This window comes from Globicephala melas, chromosome 14, assembly GCF_963455315.2.
Source record: "Globicephala melas chromosome 14, mGloMel1.2, whole genome shotgun sequence".
In the NCBI taxonomy this organism is placed as follows: domain Eukaryota; kingdom Metazoa; phylum Chordata; class Mammalia; order Artiodactyla; family Delphinidae; genus Globicephala; species Globicephala melas.
In genome coordinates, this window is record NC_083327.1 from 18,361,908 (window position 1) to 18,382,211 (window position 20,304).

General features: G+C 38.6%; 1 protein-coding gene across 3 annotated transcripts in view; it reads right to left on the reverse strand.

Annotated features, from left to right (window-relative positions):
• The window catches only part of CEP162 (centrosomal protein 162), a 91,626-nt gene that overhangs the window by 35,755 nt on the left and 35,567 nt on the right, over positions 1-20,304 (reverse strand). For all 3 annotated transcript variants that reach the window (XM_030859424.2, XM_030859423.2, XM_060283825.1), the window contains exons 11-18: positions 19,991-20,072; positions 15,148-15,430; positions 14,024-14,285; positions 6,726-6,859; positions 6,231-6,458; positions 5,551-5,691; positions 3,623-3,735; positions 1,383-1,488 (exon numbers count right to left, since the gene is read on the reverse strand). In XM_030859424.2, the coding sequence (XP_030715284.1) occupies positions 1,383-1,488; positions 3,623-3,735; positions 5,551-5,691; positions 6,231-6,458; positions 6,726-6,859; positions 14,024-14,285; positions 15,148-15,430; positions 19,991-20,072 (1,349 nt within the window). The remainder of the gene's footprint in view (positions 1-1,382; positions 1,489-3,622; positions 3,736-5,550; positions 5,692-6,230; positions 6,459-6,725; positions 6,860-14,023; positions 14,286-15,147; positions 15,431-19,990; positions 20,073-20,304) is intronic.

Consider the following 20,304-nt stretch of genomic DNA (forward strand, 5'->3'; position numbering starts at 1 on the left):
TTTACTGCTAGGTTTGTATCCCTGTTCATTTGTGACCCCTAGAGATTCCCCTTACTTTCCTGAGAGCTGGGTTATGCATTTACAAGATGTTTCTTATATTTTAGCCAGCACTTTCCAGTGATTTCAGTGGCAGTTTTAGTTTCCCGTTTGTCAGAAAAAAGTGTGTTCAAAGTAGCACTTTTAAAAGGTCACTAATAACAGCCTTCAAATGAAGCTAATGCTGTGCTTGAAACCTTACCATGTTTTCCCAAGTCTTCATAAACTTCAGCAATGTTAATTGCTCTCCTAACTTGCTAGTTTTTGAGGCCCACTGATAAGTGCGGTGTCCAATCATTTATTCTTTCTTTCTACTTATCTGCCTACCTATCTAATCATTCTGTACATACATGCATCTTAAGAAAGTTCTCTAATGGATTCATATTTGAAGATGTATTTTACATACAAGTCTGTTAAGCATCAATTATTGAACTAAGGCATGTTTAAAGTGCTATATAACCTAACTTTATATAATAAATTTCTAATTAAAAAGTGATATGTAATTGGAATTTTTCTAATTTACATAATCATTCAAATAGACTGGAAGGACTTTTTAGTTTAGTGCTGTGGTTCTTAATGGGAGGGAGTGGGGAGAGTTGACTGCCCTCCCACAGGAGATGTCTGGAAACATGGCAGTGCTTTTGAGTGTTGCAGCGACTGGTGGGTGCTATGAGCATAGTTCCTGGTGACAGGAGTGATAAAAATCATGCAATGCCTAGAACTGTTCTGCTTAAGACAGAATTAATCTGCCCTAAATCCCCAAACTTCTCCTATTGATAAATACTGCTTTAGAAAATTCTAGGCCATATTCTTTATAACAATTCAATACAAATAAAGAAAAAAGTTATACAGTAGCTATTGCATTTCACCTCTGTGTTAGGCACATCAGACACACATATTTGCAGATATAGCCTCTGGCCCCTAGAACTGCACAGTCCGCTTGGGAAGACAGAGGAAAAGCCAGCTAACTTTTTAAGGTGAATGATTATCTTCAAATTATTTTCCTATTTTAGCTGTACATTTCCAATGAGGAATTTGAAGTTAGGTATACATGCCCTAAATAAGGTTATGCGTCCAACCATGGCTCCACGTGAAAAATGCCTGATGAGAGGTTGGATTATAAAGAGGATGCCACCTAAAACCAGCATCACATTGTCTCCTCTATAGTAAGGTCACATGTGTCCCAGTGCTAACCTTAGATATTTCCTAATTTTTAATTGGTATGAAATTTATAAGCAGAGTTTATTTTTTCATAAATTACAAAAGCAGATTTTTTTTTTACACATGTAGAGATTTTTATAACAATCTTTCCTATTGCTAATGGTTAAAATCCTTATGCAACTTACCTGTGCCACCCGTAGTTCTGCTAACAGATCTGTAAAATTCTCGTTTCTGGTGGGCTCTGAATCTTCAACTACTTGAGACAGGAAACGACTTTTATGCATCTGTTCTCTGATTTATTTTGAAAATAAAAAAATATATTTTTTTACAAGGTACTCCTTTCAATACAAAATATTCAATTCTTAAAAATTAAAAACACTTTGCACGTTGAAACTATGTGAGTCACTGAAGAGAAAGTTTATTTAAACTAAAGATTACAATACTAAAATACTAAAAGAGAAGTATACTTCATGTGAAATTTTTATGTATAATCTAAAAGAACCAAAACCCTAAGAGTACTGGTTTATTTGTAATATAAAAATATTTCCTGCCAATTCTCAGAAAAAAAAAAAAAATCAATCTCCCGGAAAGACTTGCTGTATTTCCCCTGTGGTGTTCTGTACTCCTTGTCACATCATTCTAGACTCCTGAGAAACACAAATTGCCAATCATACCCATGGAAACTAACAAACAAAAACAAACACAGTCTACTACTGGTACCTTAGAATCAATTTTTCTGTTTTTTTCCAGAGATATTATACAAGTTTAGGAGTACACATATGATTACCTAACCCTACTTTCTAAAGAAACCATTTATTCCATTGTGAAAATTCATTCAGAGCTTCAGGTTTGGATCTTGGAATAGATCTTCTCTCTTAAAAGCCAGGCAACAGGGCTTCCCTGGTGGTGCAGTGGTTGAGAGTCCGCCTGCCAATGCAGGGGACACGGCGGGTTCGTGCCCTGATCCGGGAAAATCCCACATGCCGCGGAGCAGCTGGGCCCGTGAGCCAGGGCTGCTAAGCCTGCGCGTCCGGAGCCTGTGCTCCGCAACGGGAGAGGCCACAGCAGTGAGAGGCCCGCATACCACAAAAAAAAAAAAAAAAAAAAAAGCCAGGCAACATTATCAGATATGAAATTTTAAAATACTTTATTGAAGCATCTGGGAAGAAAGCAGATGTAAATGCCTTCATGCCTCAGAACTGTGCAGATTATCAGCCTTGGCTTGGGGTCACACTTACCAGGAGAAAGGGGCATTTTCCCCTTCCTAATTTACACAAAAGTGCCCTCACTAGCCAACCTGTGTACTTTCCAGCTTTGTCTGCTACAAGATACGCTTTTTTCTATTTTGCAAGAAAGATGAATGTGAGCTAACAGCAGCCCTGCCTCACATGCCCTAAGTTACCTTACAAAAAAAATGGAAGAAGTATGTAAATAAATAAAACATACATGACATTCAGAGTCAAAGAAACTTCTTCTGATAGCGGTCCTACCTGAGGTTTTAGGTGTTTAGGTGAAATGATGCATAGCTGGCAGTCATTTCCCAGAAGACAGTACCCTAGCTTGCCCACATGTGTTGGTTCAGCTCTTTCACTTAGTGTGTTAAAGACGGATGTGATAACATCCCAAAGGCCGTATAGTCTGAAGTATGATTGATTCTTAAGTGGGTGCTGGTGCCCCGTCAGCCTGCCACGGTGAGCGCTGGTTGTAATAACTCGCAGGTTCTCCTTCTCTGGAGAAATGCCCTTGCCAAATAGCAACCCCTGACCCCTGGCCCAGAGGATACCCCCACTCGCTCCCTGGGGCCCACCTCAGCCAGGGACTGGCTGCCTTGGGGGGTACAAAAGGCTGCCCCCCACGTGCCTCAAGTAGGGGCCAACTCTGCAATGCAATGTGTTCTCCTGAGCCTCCTGGCGAGAGCAGAATGAAGCCAGCCTCCAGCCGAGACCACATTCTTACTTGCCTGCCCTCCTGCTACCCGCCCCCATCTCGCTTCTCTGGCTCCCCATCTCCTGAGACTAATCCTCCGGGAGATCACCTCCACGAGGATCCCCACCTCAGGCTCTACTTGTATGGAACCTGACCTAAGACAGTAAATAATACTGTATTTTCTCTTTACTATTATTACTAACAGCATTATTACTAAGATGTATTACCCAAGTATCTCAGGCTTAAAAGGAATATTCAGTTTCCTGAAATAGATGTCAAACTCAAATACGAATATACTGAAAATACTGAAAGTATGTACTAGTCATCTAGTATCAAAGGAAAATCCACTGAATATTAAAAATACAAAAGTTACAGAACTGTAAATCAGTGTACAATTTTTAAAAATTTCTAAGTATCCTAAATGTTTTATTAATATAACAATAAAATGCTTAGAAATAGTCCAAGTATATTTGATTTTAAGAATTTTAAAAGGACTTACTTTAAGGCAGCTAACTCGCTGAATAAACTCTGGTTTTCCTTGAACATTCGCTCCTCATTTTTCTTGTTTTGTTCTTGGAGATCTTTCACTTGATTATACAATTTTTCGTTTTCCTTTTTATACACGGGAAATTATGTTTTAGTTAAAAATCAGTAGTGCTTACATAAGTGTATCTGCTTCTAAAAGATACATCCTTTAAACATTTTTAATAGCTTTTAAATTTCTTCAGTTTTTGAGTAAGCAAAATCTTTTTCAAACTCTTTGATTTGTCTCAGAAGAAAATCTGTTACCTGAAAACAATTCTTTCTAAAATGATCAAAACGCTTACTTGAAAAAAAAGTTGCAAAAAAATTCCCAAAGCCAAAGAGCCTGTCAGTATAATGTACCGCATTTCACAGGAGTAAATGGGGGAGAGACTGCAGGAATAACCACATCCTGACTTCAGGCACCAGGGATGGAAAGGCCAGTGGGACTGTTTGCACCTTCTTTTTTCCTATTTTTGGCCCGTCTTTCTGCCGTGAGGTAATTGGATGTACCCACGGTGGGTATCCATGTTTGTTTCTGGAACTTTCTGTGAGCAGGGAGTTAGAGACTGGGTGTTTGTGGAAGATCAGGACAGAGCAGAGCAGAGACTAGACCCAGTACAGCACCTGACTTGAGCTGAAGGGGGACTCAAACAGTGAGATCAGGGGGAGAAAGTACCCATCTGTGCCTAGATGCTCTGGCTTAGAAACCTCTTTAAAATCAAGAATCTGATGAAAACCACGGACCTCTGAGGATCTAATGAAAACTATGAACTGTCTCACCACGTCTGGCCTAGTGCCTGGCACACAGTCTGTGCTTGATTATCTGCAGAATTAATGAAACTCCGAAAAATACATACATACACAGACACATAAATTTTGTATTATCTTTGTGAGAGTGGGTGGTTGGCATACTCAAAGGTCTGTGAAATCCTCCTTAAAACCCATGTCCTATACAGCAAGCTCAGAATGGCAGGAAGGGTTTTTGGACGGTTCTCACTAACTCTATGGTGGGGTGTCCTGCAAAATCAGTACAATTTCATTTACAGCAAAAGCTGTAGTCTCTGATGTGGTGATGCTCTCTCTGGATGTCCCTGGAATGAAAATGCTGGTTATCGGTAGGCTGGATGCTTAGGCTATTGTTGTCACAAAAGAAAAAGGTAATGAGACAGAAGAAGAAGGGGAGGGAAGTTAAGAAAAAGGAGTGATGGGAAAGAAACTAAGACAAGTCTCATTCTGGGGATCACCAAACCTGCCCTGGCTGACTGTCAGGTCAACACCACCAACACTCCATCATCCCAGAGAACAAATGTATGGCTTCTATAGGACACACTCATTTTCTCCCATTTAATTCAATTGTTTTTCACTCTCAGGGCATTGGCAATTGATTTCAGATTTATATTTCTCAATATAATCTCAAAACTAGCCAATATTATCTACTGAAAAAATTATAGAAAATTAAAGAAAAAGAGGACAGTTTCTAAGGAAATATGGCTATTACAATTAGTAACAGGCAACAGGCAGTAACTGGTTACTGTGTGGAAGGCACGAAGTGGTTGATCTGTACTGTCTTATTTTAATTTCACAACCACCTTATGAGACAGGTACTATTATCCTCATTCCCACTTCACAGATGAGGAAACTGGCTGAGAGGTGAAATGATCTGCCTAAGGCTGCACAGCAGGTAGTGAAGCAAAGTCTAAAACCAGATTTTTTGAATCCAGAGCCCATGCCCTTCACCACTTTAATTCTGCCCATGAGAAATGTACAGACTAGTCAAAGTATTACTTCCTCGCGTTGCCAGAATTCCCATTACCTGTTAAATGGACACAAATATTTTTAAATGCCTTATTTTTATAATCAAAGAATCTCAAGACAAACTCCCTATGTGCTGAAGAGCCATACCTGTTGATATCCTTGAAGAAGTGTCTCCTGTTCTTGTATTTCTTTTTGGATTTGCTTCAATTTTTCTTCAGTGACAGGATCAGCTGTTTCTCCAAAATGCAACCACCTTTGTTTTTTGTTTGATTCTTCAAAGCCACTTAACTTTGAGAACATGCAGGTATTGTTTTGTTTGGAGAAGGAAATGATACAGTGAGCAGTGAGGGAGAATAACAGAAAATTCGAGGTACATAAACCTAAGCCTGCCTTATAACCACAGTGGAATGATCATAACGCCAACTACAGTTAAACCACTTCAGTGTGCTTTGTGCTGATAGTTCTGATGATGGAAGTAACTCAGAAATGCTACACAGTGTCACTTTCTGAATCTAGACCTTCCATAGCTTTCTTTCTGAAACTCCGTCTTCTGTGAAGGTCACAGTGAACCAAGGGATTTGTTTTCAGAAAGGACTGCTAACAAGAAAACTATCAAAATGAGCCAATTTCAATTTCAATTTCCCCCCCAGGGGTTCCATGTAGGCTCTTCTGTAAGGAGGCACTCTCAGGAACCATGTTCATGTTTTATACAGCAAATGTATCAAGTGAAGCAGCCCCAGGGACAAGCAAATGACAATGCATTTAGCGGGGAGTACCAGTTCTTTTTTAATTAAATAAAAGGAGAAGTAGGACAATGTGTCTAGTACCTTGGCTTGTAGAATATAATTGTCTTGATTCAGTCTGAAGAGTTCCTTTTCCTGTTGTCTCTTTAGTTCCTCCACCTTGTTTTCCAGCTCTCTCTCCTTTTCTGAGAATGTGACTTTAATCTGCTCAATTAGGGCTTGGGCACCCCTCCATTTTTCCTCTGCTTCCTGAACTCTTTTAAACATAATCAATTCTGTCTCCTTGTTCCCACCATGGTATCCTGAAGAATCCTTTAAAGGAAAAGCATTACTTCATTATGTAGAGTTATAATATTAGGTTTGAACACAGGTGGTTAGGGGAAAAAAACCCACAAAGAATAAAAATGACACGGTTAAACAATGTTCTACTGTATAAGAAGATCAATAAATTCTTGCGTGACAAGAGTATCAGTCAATATAAAAGAAATTACATATATTTCATTATTTATAATTTACTTTCAATATATAATTACAGAACATAAAAACATTATGAATATTATTTTGAAATTCAATACCTACATTCTGAACCTGAGCACAGGAATCTGCTTCTGTAGGGCCTTCAGACGTCTTAGGAGTAGCCAGGCAACTTTCCGTTTGGGGTGCTGCTCTACCCAAAGCTGCAGGCCTGATGAGCCTCGTTCCAGATAAGATTTCTGAAGATTGTAAGCAATGGATAAAAGCACCACAAATACAAACTAAGTTGAGTGTGTATTCAGCAATTATGTAACAATAAGTACTAATACAATGAGAACACTAAGACAAACGAGGATCACGAAGCAGGCTGACGCCTGCAATGCATCTGTTTCACTGTACTCCGAACTCCTGCCCGTAATCCACATTCTGCTCAATTTGACACAGAAGGGTAATGACACAAGATTCACGTCAAATGACAACTGGAGCTGAATAAACGTGAGGAGAATGTAGATTGGGATAATTTCAGGTTTTATTATTTTTCAATAATTATTCTGTCAAATGTTCACAGCAGTAACAAATAAAAATACCTAAACAATGAATCAAAGAGCAGCTGATAACTTTATGAAGCATTTTACTTCAGATTAAGTGTGCTTTCAGAGCACATTTTTTATAAGTAACGTATATCAAGATATAGCATCACTGGAATAATATAGATTACATGGAAACTTTATAACAAGTAGTTTAAATCTGATTAAAAAACAAAATGATAATACTGCTATAATACCCTGTTTATTAAATTAGAAAAAATGTGATTAATGTATATATATTCTGGTGAGATTTTCAGCTTTTAAAAGGTACCTCGTAAATCCTCAAACAGTGGAAATAATTCTAAGGCCAGTAAGTTATTCAGTTAATAATAAAAATAAACATTTAAGGGAAATACCTAGAGAGGTCTTGAGGCCCATGTTCAATTATTACAGATTCTGAACTGCACACTGAGTAAATATTTATTTGATTGCTTTAGATGTAAATGAAGCATTTGATATTTATATTTTTAATACAATTTTTTCAAGATGCTAACTTTTCAAATGCAGAGTTTACTTTTTCATTAAAGTGAAATACACGGTCATTAAAAGATTTGGAAAATACAGGAAAGTCAAAAGAAGAAACACGTCCCCAATAGTACCTCAGCCCGATTTCCTTCTAATCTTTTCCGGGCACGCAGGATTTTCCTTATAGAGTAGTAATCATATTGAATTGGATTGTTTGACGTGGAAGGTTTTTCTCGAGAAATGTCTTACAGTGTTCATAAAGGAACTGTTTGAATCACTGTAAAAGCAGGCATTAATCCTTCCAAGTCACTGGAGATGCACCAACATGGCCAACGAATGGGGTGTGATTCTGCTAGCACTGTGATTCTCCCTAGGATGTGGTGGCCAAGAGTGGCAGGTGGTTCTTGCTCAAGCTGCAGTCAGCCAGTGCTTTTATACCACAATTCTCCCTTCCTGGATTCTTAATTTTGGTTTCTCTAAGTAATTATTTTCAATAATAGTACATGGACAGTATCTTTTCCCTTTATACCCGAAAGAAAATTTGCTTGGATATAAAATTCAAACGTGAAAAAACACTGCAGAATTTGGAACCCATGAACCCTTCTTGAAAAAACAATGGATTAAGAAAATTCAGTCAAATAAGAAACCAATCAAGATAATTCCAGAATGGAGAAGCGATGGATAAGGGACTGGTGAAAAGCATTCTGGCCCTTTCATAGCCAGAACCAAGACCCTCATTCAAACGCTGAGGAGAATTACAGTCGCTGGAGCGAATAAACTAAATATATCCTGAACAAGTAAAAATAAATCCAACAAAAATGGGTAGCAGGCATGTGACTGGGGGTTTTACTACCTCGTATTTCACAGAAGGGAAAACAGATAATGTATAAAATGTAGGTAAAAATGACAACACGGTTTTGCCAACCTTTCAGAGGTTTCCACAGTCTATTTTCTTAAAGGGATCTTTTGAGATGTAGTATTTCTTAGGATAAAGTTTCTTTCTCGTCTTACAGATTTAAGTAAAACTCAATCTAATATTTTATTTAAAAAGAACTTATGAAGTGTGATCTGTTCTTATAAAATGCTTTGTCTGTTTGTCCTGCCTGTCTCCTTCCTTCCAGCTCCCATCCCCGCTTCCTTCGACCTGGACAAGGACATACATACAAGAAGCATGGAAAGAGGCTCACCCAGTGTGACCTCAGTTGTTCCTGGCTAATTATTGCTTTCTTTTTACTTCTCTGTGTTTTTTAAATTTAAAGAATGAGCAATTATTCCTTCTGTGACAGTAAACGTATCAGTCTAAAGATAAAAATATAAGAGGCAATAGCCCAAGAAAATTAATTTAGAATAAAAAGGAAAACTGCCACGTGCAGACACCACTAGCCGCCAATCTCCTTTTCCTCCCTAATAACAGAAACCTAATTTTGCCCTGGGCAGCAGTGTGCCAGTTAAAAACACCCATCCCCCTGGACTCCATGCAACTGGGCAGAGGGGTGGGAAGGAAACACAGGATCAAAGTTCTGGCCAATAAGATGAAAGCAGAAGTTTCCTACATGGCACTTCCAAGAAAGTGACTACTTTTCTGATTAAGAAGCTACTGAGTTAACAGGCAGGGACCTTTTACCTTTCACCTCTCCTCCTGACAGGCCTAGAGGTTGTGTAGCCATCTTGTGACAAGGAAGACAAAAGTCACCGACTAAGGATTTTGCAGCAGGAAAGAAGGGTCCTTGCACAGTTGCACCAGCTATGAACTGACGAGCCCTGGTTTCTTGGTTACGTGAAAAAAAAGAAGCCTTCTAACTGCGTAAGCCCCAGTCATTGGGCTTCTTCTTCATCATACCCAATGTGGATCCCAAGCACAGTCTCTAGACTTTCTGGACACTCATCTTTGCCTCAGGGTCTGCTTCTTGAAGACCCAACCTGTGACAAGTAACAACCACCCCAAAGGAATTCCAGTTCTTTGGAAATGAAACTAAAGTCACTCTGGGAAATTTTCCAATAAAAAGACAGAGATTAAAAAATCATACTTAATGGATAGTCTAATGAGAAAAAGTAGCTCAGTATAAAAATAGACAGTCACAGTTTACCATTGTACTTTAATATGAATTTTACTGATGTGTTTCTTTTTTATTTCGGTAGTCACAAGCACTATGAAATTGTGAAATAGGGAAAAATATCCATAAAAATATTACTTTAATCTATCAACCTCTATACCAACCCCCTCGTTTCCTTTCCACCCCATGACATTACTTCTCTTCACTCTCAGTAACTTCCATACACGCACAGGAGATCCTTTCAACCCCTGTATATACGTGCCTCTCTGCCCCAGCTGCTCTCTCCCACTGGTGCTCTAGATCTTTTTCTATCACCAGTAACGCATTTACTCTCCATCAATCCTTCCTCCCACCTGGATTCCCACCATCCTTGGGACCCCCTGAGACTCACTTTGTGGTCCTGCCTGTGTCATGCTGTATCACCCCCCTGATGTCTTTTCTTCCTTCACGACTCAACTTACATTCCACATACGTTGGTCTCTCCCTTCTTGCTCCTCTCTCAGTTCACTGTACTCATTTGGCAAAAGCCACGCCTCTTGACAACCCCAACTATACAACTACTCAACACCTGCAATCGTGCAGTAGAATGTGGCTGTGCACACACATATACAAATACACACACATCCTGCCTGGTCTCAACTTACACTCGTGGTCACTAACTGCACGTCGACGCTTCCTGCTGCAGTCTAACCCTCCAGGATTGCCTTTTCACATCTTCCCTCCTCCAACACCCCTGCCCCAACTTCACTGCCACCTCATCACATTGTACTTTACTTCTCAGAGTAAATGGAAGCAACCTCTCACCACTTCTACCCACCCACCAGTCTGCACCCACATCTCCCCCCTTCCTATCGGCCTGCCCACAGGCAAACTGTCCATGGTCCTCTCTGAAGCCAACTCTTCCCATGTGCACTGGATCCCAAGACAGCTCCTCTACTCAAGGACACTGCTCTAGCAATTCTCCCCTCCATCATGCATTTCTGCCTGTCCACTGCATCTTTCCAAAGTGCATAAACATACTATTATTCATTCACAACTATTATTTCTCCCATTAAATCAAAACAAAGCAAAATAAAAGGCTTCTCCTAACTCCACTTCCATGCCAGCTACTGCCCCATTTTTTTCTTCCTACCTTTTACATGCTTTCCTCCAGGGGCATCTAGAGCTCGAAGTATCCAACTCCACTCCTCCTATTCTCACTCAGCTTGCCTTTCACAGCCACATATCCATGGAAACTGCTTGTCCAATACTGATGGCTTCCTTTCTGCTAAACCCAAAGGCCAGCTGTCAGTCCCCATCTCTCTTTATCCCTCAGCAGCAACTGATAGAGCAGATCAATTCTCCTTTACACACTGTCTTCACCTGGCTTTCAGGACCCCGCATACTCAGGTTTCCTGCAACCTTGCTCTGTCTTCTTTGCAGGCGACTCCTCTTCCGCCTGACCTCTTAAGGTTAGCATGCCCAGGGTTCAGGCCCTGGCTCCTTTTTCTCTAGATATGCTCTCTTGATAATCTTCATCAGTTGCAGAGAACATTATGCTTAGTGAAGTTAAGTCAGACTGAGAAAGACAAATACTATATAAAACTTCTATGTGGAACCTAAAAAATAATACAAATGAATGTACATACAAAACAGAAAGACTCACAGACATAGACAACAAACTCGTCGTTACCAAGGGGAGAGAGGGGTGGGAGGGACAAACTAGAAGTGTGGGATTAACAGACACAAACTACTACACATAGAATTGATAAGCAACAAGTATTCACTGTACAGCAAAGAGAATTATACCCAATATCCTGTAATCACCTATAATGGAATATAATCTGCAAAAAAAAATTTCACTATGCTGTACATCTGAAACTAACACAATATTGTAAATCAACTATACTTCAATTAAAAAAACCCAGACAAACATGGCTTCAAAAATATTCATCTTTAACGTCTGAAACCTACAGTCCACACCACCCTCTTAACTCTACACTTTTCTACCTGTCTACTTGTGTGTAGAACAGACACCTCAAAACTATCACCTCGACAGCTGAACTCTTGGTCTTCTCTCCACCCCCAGATCTACTCCCCCTCAGCCTTCCCCATCCCAGCGAGCGAGTAACTTCATTCTCCCAGTTGCCATCATCCTCGATTCCTCTCTCACAACCCCAAACCGATCTTTTAGACTCTTGGTTCTGTCTTCTAAATATACCCTTACCCAACCGCTTCTCATCACCACCACTGCTGCCACACTGGTTTCAGCCCCATCACTTCTAGCCTGCACTCCTAACATCACCTTCTAACTGGGCTCTGAGCTTCTTCCTGTGTCCTCTACAGTGTGTGTATATGTTTGTATATATATGGTCTATAAGGTATCAGCCAAAGAAATCTGTCTAAAGGATAATTAGATGAATCACTCTCATGCTCAAAACTTTTCATTGGCTCATGTTTTCACACTAAGAGTGAAAGCCTAAGTCTTCAAAATGCCCTAGAAAAGCCTACATGTGCCTCTCCCTTAACTCACCGGTCTCATCTCCTACTCTCTCTGCCCACGCTGTATGGGCTTCCATGCTGTTCCCTGAACATGCCAGGCATCGCTCCCTACTTCAGGACTTTTGCACTATTTAGTCATTTCATTTTTCTGGAATACGCTTCCCCCAGCTATCCACACGGCCAATTCCTTTGCCTCCTCCAAGTCTTTGTTCAAATGGCTCTCTCTCAAGGAGGCCTACTCTATCTTATTGAAAACTGTGACCTCCCCCACTGATGTTCTTGCTCTACCTTTAGTTTTCCTTAGCATATAACCTCATTTACTGATTTATTATGCATATTGCTAAAAGTTTATCTCTCCTCATCAGATGAAAGTTTCACAAAATGAGGGAGGGGAGATATCTTTGCCTACTTTGTTTACCAATGTATCTCAAGGGCCTCTAATATTGCCTGGACCAAGGTCGGTGCTCAAAAAATATTTGTTATGTGAATGGATCTGGATAAAGTAAACTTCAAAAATGTTGGTGGTTAGTTTATCTAAAATACATATAATAAATAATATTAAAAACAAAATTTCATTTTCTTGATCCCGAAAGTACAGAATGAATACTCCTAAAACATTAATGAAAAATTTTCACACTCCTCTTGATGATTCTAAAATTTGGGAAATGTTCCAAGTGTTTTTCCTTAACATTAAGCACTAGATCCAATGGGCAGTTAATTATTAATAACAATGAGTAGATGACAACATCACAAGCAGATGTCCCACAGAAACAAGAAAATAAGAGAACACAAGAGACTTCTTAGGAAAAGGGGTCAGAGGTCCGTAGGTTAAGAACAGGAGGAAAGGAAGCTTGCATTAAGCCAACAATCATATTCCTGTCTCTCCAGAATAGCCATCCCCCACTGCTGTTCTCCTGCACTCTCATACAGATCAGCCCTAGCCTTTCCATCTTACACACACAGATCACTGCAGTGAAGACACACCAAAACAGACAGAAGAAGAGAGTCTTTAATGCTGAAAGAATTTTAAATATAGACAAAGTGGTCCTGGAATTGACAGTAGTAGGGAAAGGCACTTCCCTACTTTTTAAGCTAGAAGTGAATTTTCCAGTGAGGTTAGTTCTCCTCCGACAACTATCACCAGAAAACAATGATGGAATTGGTAACCTATTTGATTTAATCACAAAGAAAAGAACAAAATGCTTCTGCCTCTACTGCTCTCCCTTCCCCACTGGAGTCTTAAGGCAACAGAAATGTTGGTTTGACTTGAGCATTTCTATTTCTTTTACTAGTTGCATGGGCTTCTAAGAGGAAAATTACCCTTTCCTTCTGCCAATATAGCGATAAACAACTACATTAGGAAATAACTAACAGAGACACTGAGTATAAAAGTATGCATTCTTTGATCTATAAAACATCCTTACTCTCCAAGTCTATGCTGAACTAATACCCAGATGGTTGACCCTCCTTTATACGTTGCCATTTGCATTCTGAATTCATAGCTCTTCTCTGGCAAATATTTTGGATATTACAAAGCCAACCAGATGAGGAGGGGTTTGACTCTCCTATTTTATATTCACTTCCCATACTTTCTGGGTCTCGTTCAGGAAAACCTAGAACTTATGATGAAAAACCTCCTGATCTCAATTGAATTGAATCTTTCAAAGATGGAATGCAGTACCTTATGAATAATTTTTTTTCTATGAATAAGGAAAGTTCATGGAAGGAGGAAGGAAACAGGGAAAGTAGAGAACAAAGAAAATAAAATAATACACTATATGTACAGAATTCTATCATGAAAAGAGTATATGATTACCTTTTTTCCTAGCCTGATTTGAGGTAGGAATGGATCTCAAGCTTTTGCTCTTCATAATGTCCTTTGAAGTTTTCTTTTCAAGATTAGAAAATGTCTTGAAGGGTGAACTGGGTTTGCCATACCCTGAGCTCCTAACTGATGCATATAATCCACTCTGGGGTTTTCTTTTAAATAGAGGAGGTGCACTTCGGGCCTTCTTGTATGGTAGCTGTTTACCAATTCCAGCCCCTTCTTCTCCAGAACTGAGTTGAGATCTAAAAGTCTGCGTACAAGTACAAGCTCTTTAGTACTTAAACTTCGACTACAGTTGCAAATAAGACTTAACAGATAGCAAAACCATACTGATTACTAAAGAACATAGTTCATAGAAGGCAAATCATTAAAGTTCTCCAATTCATCCGAATTTTAGTATTTGGAAGCACATCTTCAAAGTCAGGAGTAAGACAAAGCAAAATAATAAAACAAAAAAGCTTGCCAGAAAGCAAGACATGTAATGACTAGAATCAACATGGAGGAGAGCAAGGAAGAACATGTTTTGAAATGACAAAAGTCTTAGCTTCTTTTTTCTCCAGATTTCTCAAGGTAAAAATCTATTAGTACCCTGCCTTATTCTACTGATACAAGGAGATAGTTTATGGTAAACACATAACTCAGAACTGTAAAATAAAAATGGAATACTGTGGTCATGGAGCCTATATAATCAGAATAAATCAAGAACAGAGAAAAAAGGAACAATGAAATATAAGTTTCTTAAGAGCTGCTAATAGCATTTACAGGAAATGTCAACTTACCTACTTTTGCAGAACACAAACTACTAGAAAGATTGAAAAGCACTAGAATGACGAATACACTTTATTTTCTTATGTTACTCAAACTCTGGACTACCTTTACTAAAAAAATGAAAAATATAAAGAATGGCTTCAAGAAGAAAGCTAATGCTACGGTGCTATTTTTAAATTTGGGGACTACAGGGTGTTGTTACAGACTGCTCACAGATATCCAGGATCTACGTGGAGGTTAGTGTGTAACCAATCCCACTAGCTTAAGAAGTACATACTTATCAATAGTATTTGTATAACTTCATTTATCAATATGTCAAATCAGTTTGAATGATAAAAACTTACCTTATTTATTTTGTCATCCTGAGGTAATAATGAAGGACCAACAGACATTTTTTTCTTCAAAATATCAAGGTACATTTTATCTATTTGTTCTTCCACAGCATTTACTCTTGGATGGTTAGTTTCTGTACCTTCATTTGTTGCCTTTTCTAAAACTACATTCTCTTCATTTCTGTCCAAAAATTGGTTCACAGTTTGTGGTTCTTGAGACATAACATTTTGGTTCATATTAAGGGGTAAAGGTCTAACAAATTCAGATTCTTCATTCTCAGCCAGTTTCTTATAGCTATAAAACAAGACAGGACACAGAGAATGAACCCTATATAACTCCTCAAATATCAGTTTTATTAATATACACATACACGTGATACATATAAAATACATTTACATGATTAATATATGAGAGTATTAAATATATCTAATATTTGTAACTATTCAAATTAGGTCATTAATGTTAAATATATTATTTATAATTCTGGTTAACAGAGTATACTCACATAGCATCACATAATTGTTTTAAATTTCAGGTGATAATTGTAATGCAGTATAATATACAGGACTTCATGGTTGACTCTGAGACCTACTTCAAAGGAAAGCCAAACCAAACAAGGCTGAGATTGCTTTTGTCTAAGAAAAATTTAAAAATGAATTTCTAAGTGGCCTTTTTGTAATATATCTTTTATCTATAGTATCTCATAAAGTCAACATGCATTTGAAGCAGGTTAAAAACATTTTACACATTTCTAGAAGAAACCAAGTAAGTAACCATAATTTACATCAATGAGCCATAAAATATAAATATTAAAATGCATAATTTCATCACAGTATAGGAAAATTTTTAAGTAAAACAAGAAAAATCACTAGGATTTTGAAATAAAATCATCTCTGTGGTTTAAAACACTTAAATGCAATGTCACATTTCAGACCATTAGATTTTCAAAATATGGAAACTGTCCCTTAAGGAAATGTTATAAATGTGGTTAAATATCAGCATATTATGGGAGCTCCCAAAATATGGATATTGTCATTGTCAAATTACTAAATCATGGTCAATTAGGTCATTTAATTTTGTAATTTATAAAATAAGATTAAAGGAAGTTTAAGAAGCTACCATTTTCATATAAGATAGATTGGCTTCTTGATAATTGTTAGAAATAACAGAAGTAGCTGGAATCATCAGAAAATATAATAGTTCTTTCCTTCTTAATGGTAGCAGAACCTGGCTAGCTGCTCATCAAAACTGTTCCCTGTTCTTGCTGTGAACCAACTAAACTACATTTCCTCAACGCCTTCAATCTAGACGGGGCCATTCACTAGTTCTGGCCTTTAGAATGTGAGTGCTGTGGCGACAAGAACCTAAAATATGAGGCAGTGGCTTAGTGCTTGGGTTTTGGGTGGCAAGGAAACTGATAGTAGAGGCTGGAGAGGTGACAACCCATGTTTTATAGCGACAAAACATTTGCTAAACTGTCACCTATAACAGTTTATAAGGCAGGCCACATGGCTACCGAGTGTGGGGTACTAAGGAAATGGTAGGAGAGAACAGGCAGTTTTTAGGTGCTAGCTACTACTGGCTACTTTTGACAAGATATTATGAGAAAAAGATGAGCTCAAGATAGAATGGGCTATTTTTTTAAGAAGAAATCAAAGGAAACAGAGTCGAGAAACTCAGGGCCTCTTAGGTTCACTCTTTGTGTCTGAACTCAATAAGATTCAGCACTGAAAAATGCTATGAAAAAGCAAGACATCATGGGACTTCGTGGTTGAAAAGAGTGACTCAGTCCCTTGGCAAATATCACATTATAAGTGTCATTTTCAAACACAAGGTTATTGTTCCTAATAATATCCAGACAGCTGCAATTAAATTGAGAGAGAAAAAACAAAACAAAAGAACAAGGAAGCAAAGACATAAAGCAGATTTAAAACCTTTGTGTAGCAAAGAGTGTTTAGTGTAGTTGCTGGCACATGGGACTAACTGGAACCAAATAGATCAGAAGCCTAATAAACTTTCTGAAGTAACTAATTACAAAGAAACCACAACCCTACTATTAAAAAAAAAAAAAAAAGACTAGAGACTTGTTTGGGAGCCTTAAAACCACCTGTAGGCAGAAAGTGGACAGAGAAACCAGTGCATCCTCCAAGATGGGCATAGCTTCCCCCCCGAAACCCCCTTCAGTTGAAGCCAATGGTGATGAAATACAAGACAAATCCTTCAAGGATTGGAACCAGGAGCTATATGGAACCATATATATATATATATATATATATATATATATATATACACACACACACACACCTACATACATACATACACACACACACACCCCATATATATATATACACACACACACACACACACACACACATATATATGGTAGTTTCTCCTTAAGAGCAGAACAATGGCGTAATTAAGGAAAATTCCCATCTTCAAGGTAGGGGGTCTTTACAAGGTCTTTCACTGGATTTCAAAGTTGCATTACTGATGGCTGTATTTTCTTCATACTTTTCCTTTCTGAATGAGAAGGTGTGGGTAATGAAGTATGTAACTTGTCTCTTTAATTCACTGATTAGTAGACAATGAGGAGCTATATTCAAACCTGATAAAGAGAACTGTGCTTCACCTGGAAATCCTGGCCTTTCAGATGGACAGAGTCCTGAATGGGACTTGAGCTGTTCGCTTTGAGGAGGGGCTGAGTAGGTCTTTGTATTCGTAAGAGTAGAATGGATATTTGGCTATTAAAAGAGGAGATTCTGGGCTTCCCTGGTGGTGCAGTGGTTGGGAGTCTGCCTGCCGATGCAGGGGACGCGGGTTCGTGCCCCGATCTGGGAGGATCCCACATGCCGCGGAGCGGCTGGGCCCGTGAGCCATGGCCGCTGAGCCTGCGCGTCCGGAGCCTGTGCTCCGCAACGGGAGAGGCCACAACAGTGAGAGGCCCACGTACCACAAAAAAAAAAAAAAAAAAAAAGAGGAGATTCTTGTGGAGACTAGCTAGATGCCTACCAAACGCATTTAACTTTTCTTTCTGGGCACACAAGCAAACCATATTTCCCAGCCCTCTTGGACTCTGTTAGCTAGATGTGCTGGTTTTTACCGATAGAATGTGGACTGAAGTGATGTAACATTTCTGTGTTAAGGCAGTTAAAAGGAATTATGGTAAACCATCTTTTTTCTCTCCTTAGCGACTGTTTAGATGAGGCCATAAGAACCTTGAAACTGTGTGTTGATGACAGAAGCAGCCTGGGTCCCTAAATGACCATGTGGAGTAGAGTCCCGCCTCAACTCCACTGAGACACATGGGGTTATGATGCGAGCAAGAAATACATTTTTGATGATGTTAAACTACTAAAATTTCAAGGATATTTTTGTTACAGCAGCTAGAATTACTTATCCTAATTTACTAAAAAGTTTTTTGATATGTGTACTAAAGTTTATACTACTGACATTTCTATAATTATTGTTATGCCTTTAATGTAAGTACACTTGGCTCTCAGCTTTTAAAACTCAATGTGAAAATCCTTATTTAGAACTCACATTATTAAAATGGTGCTACCTATGCCAACAAAGACACAGGATGTGTGAAAAATCTCTTCAGTAACACTAGCACAGCCCCAAACAGCAATGGTAAGGAAGCATAACTGCGCTTTAAAAATACTAACTAGCACTGCAGACCAGTGGAAGAATACTAGGCTTAGTATTCAAGTCGACGGGGTTTAGTGTAAGCTACGCTGCATCATTTTCTCTCAATTAGCACAAAGGGAGGAACAAGGCCAAGAAATCACTGCAAGTGGATTTACAGGATGAGGATGGGGTTCAAGGGAGGCTCAAAAAGTTGTCTGTTGATAACACAAATGAACAAATGAATACACGCATGGATGACAGGCTTGTCACAGAAATATTTCATGGAGATCAAAGACCTGACAATCCAAGTGCATTCCTGGGTTATGGCCACATGATCTTGAACAATTTACTTAACCTCTTTAAGCTCAGTTTCTTATCTATGAAATGGGGATAATAATGGAAGAGACCTCATAGAGGTGCTTTAAGATTAAATAAAATCTAGTATGTAAAGAACTCTGCACAGTACCTGGCCCACGGTAAGCATGTGATTAAAATGCTAGCTGTTATCATCACCATCATCGTCGTCATTACTGGCTCCTGTGAGAGCTCCACCACTAAGTTGGTTTACCTCAGTTTCATCGATAAAGATGCCTGACCTACTTATTCTGAGGATCTCATGAGATAACGGGTGTGACACTCTAAGTGCTTCACGAATGCAAAGTGCAGCCTTACGACGAGGCTACTGTGATATGCTTCTCTGTGTTGGTGAATGACAGCCATGTCCCACAAGCTGTCATTAAAATGTACCAGAGCTGGAACATTTTCATGAAGCCCATTTTTCTTGTGATCCAAGAACTCACCCTGAAAGACAACAGCTGGTCTGTGACTAAGTGTAAAACTAACTGGCTTATAAAGAAGTGAATGGATGACTCAGCACAGAATAAAATTAATTTCCCTCTCAGCATTCAAATCAACTGTCCCTGAGCTATTTAGAGCTGAAGGGATTTTATTTTTCAGTGGAAAGCTTTAAGACCACCTACCTAGTGGCAGCAACTTTTTAGTAGCATTTATTTTTAAATTTTACCATGAGAAGAATTTTGATAAACTAATTGAGTAAGACTAATGTGAAAAAAAAAAAACAGGAGTGACTCACAGGTAGACACATACCAGCTACACGTTAATCATTCATTAGGAATGGTTTTGTAGAACAAATGATTCTAAAAGTTCCCAGTGACAAAACAATAAACAAACAAACAACCTGTTCAATCCATTCCAAAAAAGTCATACCTGAGAGGTTGTAAATCGAAACCACTGACCCCAAAGGAATCTATTCTGATGGGCTTCATCAGCTCCTCTACTGTGGGCAGATCTGAGAGGGGAGAAAAGTTAAAACAGCAACCAAAAATCTTATGTAAATTGCTTAACTTAGTGTCTAATACCACCAAAATCACATTTTCTCTGATTGACGTAGTTAACAGAACAGCACATACAATAATCCCAGTTTCCCCCATAAGAAAATCTTCTTTGATATTTATATTTGATATATATATTTACATATTTTATCTCTCTCTCTCTTTCTATATATATATACGTACACACAT